This window comes from Rhinopithecus bieti, unplaced genomic scaffold (genome assembly GCF_001698545.2).
Source record: "Rhinopithecus bieti isolate Rb0 unplaced genomic scaffold, ASM169854v2 scaffold_15834, whole genome shotgun sequence".
NCBI classification, from domain to species: Eukaryota; Metazoa; Chordata; class Mammalia; order Primates; family Cercopithecidae; genus Rhinopithecus; species Rhinopithecus bieti.
The window spans coordinates 3,122,073-3,128,081 of NW_016808980.1; the positions used below are offsets into that span (position 1 = coordinate 3,122,073).

Below are 6,009 nucleotides of genomic sequence, written 5' to 3' on the forward strand. Positions count from 1 at the left end.
AAAAAAAAAACCCACAAAACTTTGCTTATTGCCAAAAAAATTCAAACATCACCCCAGTAGATACCTCATAAGGGGAAAGTTGGTTTCCTGACTTTTTTTTTTTTAATGGACTCTCACTCACTCTGTTGCCCAGTGGGGAGTGCAGTGGCACTATCACTGCAGCCTCCGCCTCCTGGGTTTAAGAGATTCTCGTGCCTCGATCTCCAAAGTACAGGGACTATAGGCGTGTGCCACCATGCCTGGCCAATTTTTGTATTTTTACTAGAGATGAGGTTTCACCATGTTGGCAGGCTGGTCTTGAAATCCTGACCTCAAGTGATCCACCTCGGTCTCCCAAAGTGCTGGGACTACAGGCGTGAGCCACTGCGCCTGGCCCTGACTTCTGGTGCTCCTAACTCTTCAGTTCCAGACTACTGGGTAAACATTCTCTAAGAACAAGCTAGAAGAACCTTATGGAATCAGTCAGGCTCAGAGATGTATTGTTTGGCAACAAAGTTTTATATTTGGAAAATTTCACATTTTCAGCTTCTCTGAAAAACTGAAATATCTAACTGGCTGGATCCAAAGAACAGCTGCACTTTTGGATGAGGCATGTGTGATTTCTCCACTTCACCACAGTCCCCACCACTCTCTGACACCTCCCCCAAAGACAACTTCTCTCATTCACATCACCTGCCCCATCCCTGTTCTAGAAACTTCCCTGAAATATAAGACCATATAATATGTAGGCTTCCTTTTTTTTAATATATATATGCCTTGAGAATCTTTCTGTGACCACACACAGATCTAAATTTCCTCTTTTCCAACGCTAAGTCATATTCCATGGTTGGAATCTTTGATATTTATTTATGTATTTAAATCCCTCTTTTATTTTTATTTTATTTAAGAAACAGGGTCTCACTTGTTACCCAGGCTGGAGTGCAGTGGTACGATCATAACTCACTGCAGCCTCAAACTCCTGGGCTCAAGTGATCCTCTTGCCTTAACCTCCTGAGCAGCAAGGACTACAAGTATGTGCTATCGTGCCTGACTAATTTTTAAAATTTAATGTAGAGGTGGGGTCTTGCTATGTGGACCAGACTGGTCTTGAACTCCTGGCCTCAAGCAATCCTCCAGCCTTGCCCTCACAAAGGGCTGGGATTACAGGTGTGAGCCACTGCACCTGGCCATCTCTAACTCTCTCGACGTATACATACAAAGGCTCCACTTTCTCTATAGTACATGCTGTAAATGAATATCCTTGTACATTTGTTTATGAAGTTTTTTATTTTTTATTTTTTATTTATTTATTTTTTTTAGGCGGAGTCTCGCTCTGTCGCCCAGACTGGAGTGCAGTGGCGCAATCTCGGCTCACTGCAAGCTCTGCCTCCCGGGTTCACGCCATTCTCCTGCCTCAGCCTCCCAAGTAGCTGGGACTACAGGCGCCCGCCACCTCGCCCGGCTAGTTTTTTGTATTTTTAGTAGAGATGGGGTTTCACCATGTTAGCCAGGATGGTCTCGATCTCCTGACTTCGTGATCCGCCCGTCTCGGCCTCCCAAAGTGCTGGGATTACAGGCTTGAGCCACCGCGCCCTGCCGAAGTTTTTTATTTTTATTTTTTTGAGACAGAGTCTCACTCTGTTGCCCAGGCTGGAGTGCAGTGGCATGATCTCAGCTCACTGCAACCTCCACCTCCCAGGTTCAAGCAATTTTCCTGCCTTAGCCTCCCGAGTAGCTGGGATTACGGGCATGTAGCACCATGCCGGGCTAGTTTTCATATTTTCATAGAGAAGGTGTTTTGCCATATTGGCCAGACTGGTCATGAACTCCTGACCTCAGGTGATCCACCTGCCTTGGCATCCCAAAGTGCTGGGATTACAGGTGTGAGCCAACGTGCCTAGCCTGTTCATGAAGTTTTATAGGATGAATACCTAGCTGCAGGCTTATTGGATAAATATCTTTATGTACATTTTAAAACTAAGAAATTTTAAATTTAAGATTTGAAAGCCATCACAAAATTGTCCAGGTTATAAGAATTTACATCCCCAGAAAATGCAATCAGTGTCCTTCCCCAAGCCTTGTTTAGATTTGCATTTTGTAATTACTAAGGTGACCAAACCTCCCTTTATGGCCAGTCGTCCCCTGTATATCATCCACTGACCTTTTCACTTTGCACTTTTTTTTTTTTTTTGAGACGAAGTCTCACTCTTGTCCCCCAGGCTGGAGTGCGAAGGCGCGATCTCGGCTCAGTGCAATCTCCGCCTCCTGGGTTCAAGCGATTCTCCTGCCTCGGCCTCCCAAGTAGCTGGGATTACAGGCGCCTGCCACCATGCCCAGCTAATTTTTGTATTTTTAGTGGAGACGGGGTTTCAGCATGCTGGCCAGGCTGGTCTAGAACTACTGACCTCAGGTGATCCGCCTGCCTCAGCCTCCCAAAGTGTTGGGATTACTGGCGTGAGCCACTGTGCCCGGCCTCCACTTTGCACTTTTTATATTTTACTGGTTTTAGCAGTTCTTTGTATAAGAGGGATATTGGGCCTTAATTATATATGCCACGAATTTTTCCCCAAGTTGATTGTCTTTAGACTTTGCATTTTACTTTAGAAAACTTGTAACTTCATTTGCAATCACATATGTGATTCTTTTTCTTTGAGGGTGTGGTCCATAACCTGCTTTCTTTGGTAGGCATATTAGTACATTTTTTAGAGTCAAATGCCTTTAGCTAAGGAATGCATTCTCTGTTTCCCCACAAGATCCAGTACTATCCCATAAATGGGCTACTTCATAATTTTAAAGTTATCTTCCTGCCCCTTAAGACAAATTACACAGGTATAACTGTGTGTGTATGTGTTTGTGGGTATATCTCCTCTAGGACTTTTATGGTTTTCTTATGCACATTTAAATTTTTGACCCATCTGTAATTTATTTTTGGTGGAGTGAGTGTACACAACAGAGAACAGGGATGTTTTCCTGATCAGCCGCGCAAGGGGGAGGAGATACCAATGCCTGTTTATAGATTTTTTTTTAAAACAACAACAGGCTTTTTGGCCCTTTACGCAAGTAAATGTAAACTCAAGGATTGTAGCCATACTTCTACCACCCAAAACAACCACTTTTTTTTATTGCAATGTATTTTCTGCTAGTCTTTTTTTTTCCCTTAGTATACAGATTTTTGTTTCAGAAATCTTTTTTTTTTTTTTTGTCTGTTTTTTTATAACATGTGACAACTGCTAACATTTAATGTTTTAACCTAGCAGCTCCCAAACCTGGCTGGGCAGCTGGCTTCCCAGTGGAGCTTGTTAAAAATAATGAATCAGCAACCCTAGGGGGTGGGCTCTGGGAATCTATATTTTTAACAAGTTCCATGGAGGTGTTTGAGACATAGCCAGGCCAACTCTGGCCGACTCCCCCATGCTGCAGCTGTACCTGTGATTGTCTGGGTCTCCGATGTGATGGTTCTGGTGGTGGTCTGAGTCTGGGTGGCAGGCACTGTTTCCTCCGATACAAACTGGACCGTGCTGGGGGCTGCCGCGGATGTGCCCGTCAGCTGGCAGCCACTTTGCTTGTGAGCTACAAAGGCATCCAGGTTGTTAAACTGCTGCTTGCAGATGCCGCAAATATGGATGTCGGGAGTCAGCTCCACCAGCACCGTTGTGCCACCTGGAACTCCATGGGACAAAGGGAAAGTAACAGATTAATTCCAAACAGCTTGGAATTCTAATGCAAACCAGATTCATGGTAGGAAGAAAAGGCATGGTGGCAGACATGGCTGAGTGGTGGCCCAGTATCCACTCCACCTTCCACTTCTTGCATTTGTGGCCCAGTATCCACTCCACCTTCCACTTCTCCTAATTGTGTCCTAGCAGCAAGGGATCATATTTCCACACAGAGATTTCTTGCCTTAGTTAAACCTGGGGAAAACTGGACATAATGTAAATATCTTAGAAATCTTCAGAAAATTGGCCGGGTGCAGTGGCTCATGCCTGTAATCCTGGCACTTTGGGAGGCTGAGGCAGGCGGATCACCTGAGGTCAGGAGTTCAAGACCAGCCTGGCTAACATGGTGAAATCCCATCTCTACTAAAAATACAAAAATTAGCTGGGCATGGTGGTGCGTGCCTATAATCCCAGCTACTCGAGAGGCTGTGGCAGGAGAATCACTTGAATCCAGAAGGCGGAGGTTGCAGCAAGCTGAGATCACACCATCGCACCCCAGTCTCGGGGACAAGAGTAAAACTCCGTTTCAAAAAAAAAAAAAACAATTTTCAGAAAATTATGATGCATAATTTTATCCAACCATACATGCACAAAAATATTCTTGTATTATTTAACTTGGGGAAAATTAGATATAATGTATAGCAACCAACCACGTGATGGTTCATGCTGCATTGTTACCCATGGGACACTAGTCGCGTTGTTTGCAAGAAAGTTATTTGATATGCAGGATTTGATATTTTAAGTGCAGGATGTCCTGCACTTGGCAGAACTAGCAGCCACCTCCTATCCTCAATAAAAGATAATTATGAAAACGGATCCTCATGCACATTTCCAAACATACTCACCCAACACACATACTCTGAGAACCACTAGTCTAAATAATCTTGGTCCCCTACATATTTGTGAACTTCTCCAGCACAGAGCTGGAGGAGATTCTGGGAAGAGTTTGGCATTCGTGATAAAAACGGAGGAAATGTGGCTAGCACTGCGCCCCTTTTCTTCTGGCTTTGGATGCAAATGTGATGCTGGGGCTTCTGTAGCCATCTTGTAACTATGAGGAAAATGCCGAGACCCCTATGGGCTCTGCGCTTTATTTCACTGATTCCCCTGATTCAATGCTGCAATCAATCAATTCCAGATTTCATTAGACCAGTATAATTTGGGTTTCTGTTACTTGTAGCCAAAATTCATTCCTAACTGGCAGGGACATTATTTGTTTTGTTTTGTTTTGTTTTGTTTTTTTGAGACAGAGTCTCTCTCTGTGGCCCAGGCTGGAGTACAGTGGCGCGATCTCGGCTCACTGCAAGCTCTGCCTCCTGGGTTCATGCCATTCTCCTGCCTCAGCCTCCCGAGTAGCTGGGACTACAGGCGCCTGCCACCATGCCCAGCTAATTTTTTGTATTTTAGTAGAGACAGGGTTTCACCGTGTTAGCCAGGATGGTCTCAATCTCCTGACCTCGTGATCTGCCCGCCTCGGCCTCCCAAAGTGCTGGGATTACAGGCGTGAGCCACCATGCTGGGCCGACATTATTTCTTGATAGTAATCATATCAATAGTTAATACTATATTAATACCTGCAAAGCACAGTACTTGGCACTGTACTAGAAGGTACTATATAAATATTTGTTCAATAAAGACATAGCGGGTGGATCATGAGGTCAGGAGATCAAGACCATCCTGGCTAACATGGTGAAACCCCATTTCTACTAAAAATATACAAAAAAAAAAAAAAATTAGCCAGGTGTGGTGGCACACACCTGTAATCCCAGCTACTAGGGAGGCTGAAGCAGGAGAATTGCTTGAACCTGGGAGGCGGAGGTTGCAGTGAGCCGAGATTGTGCCACTGCACTCCAAGCCTGGGCGACAGAGCAAGACTCCATCTCACATAAAATAAATAAATAAATAAATAACTCATGTTTGTAAGAAAATTTAGAAGAAGCTTAAAAAGAGGGGGAAAATCATTCAATATTTCCATCTCTGCATGCCATGAATATACAATTTTTTTTCCATTCATTTTCTTTACACTTAAAAGTTGCATAAGATGGCTCACGCCTGTAATCCCAGCATTTTGGGAAGCTGAAGTGGGTGGATCACAAGGTCAAGAGATCAAGACCATCCTGGCCAACACGGTGAAACCCCGTCTCTACTAAAAATACAAAAATTAGCCGGGTGGGGTGGCATGTGCCAGTAATTCCAGCTACTCCGGAGGCTGAGGCAGGAGAATTGCTTGAACTCAGGAGGTGGAGGTTGCAGTGAGCCAAGATCATGCCACTGCACTCCAGCCTGGTGACACAGCGAGACTCCGTCTCAAAAA

The 6,009-nt window shown here is 44.5% G+C and overlaps 1 protein-coding gene across 5 annotated transcripts in view; it reads right to left on the reverse strand.

Annotated features, from left to right (window-relative positions):
* The window catches only part of ZFP64 (ZFP64 zinc finger protein), a 103,817-nt gene that overhangs the window by 94,801 nt on the left and 3,007 nt on the right, over window positions 1–6,009 (reverse strand). For 3 of the 5 annotated variants that reach the window (XM_017888182.1, XM_017888183.1, XM_017888180.1), the window contains exon 2: window positions 3,406–3,645. In XM_017888182.1, coding sequence (XP_017743671.1) covers window positions 3,406–3,645 — 240 coding nt within the window. The remainder of the gene's footprint in view (window positions 1–3,405; window positions 3,646–6,009) is intronic. The other 2 variants (XM_017888181.1, XM_017888184.1) reach the window with 1 other exon arrangement.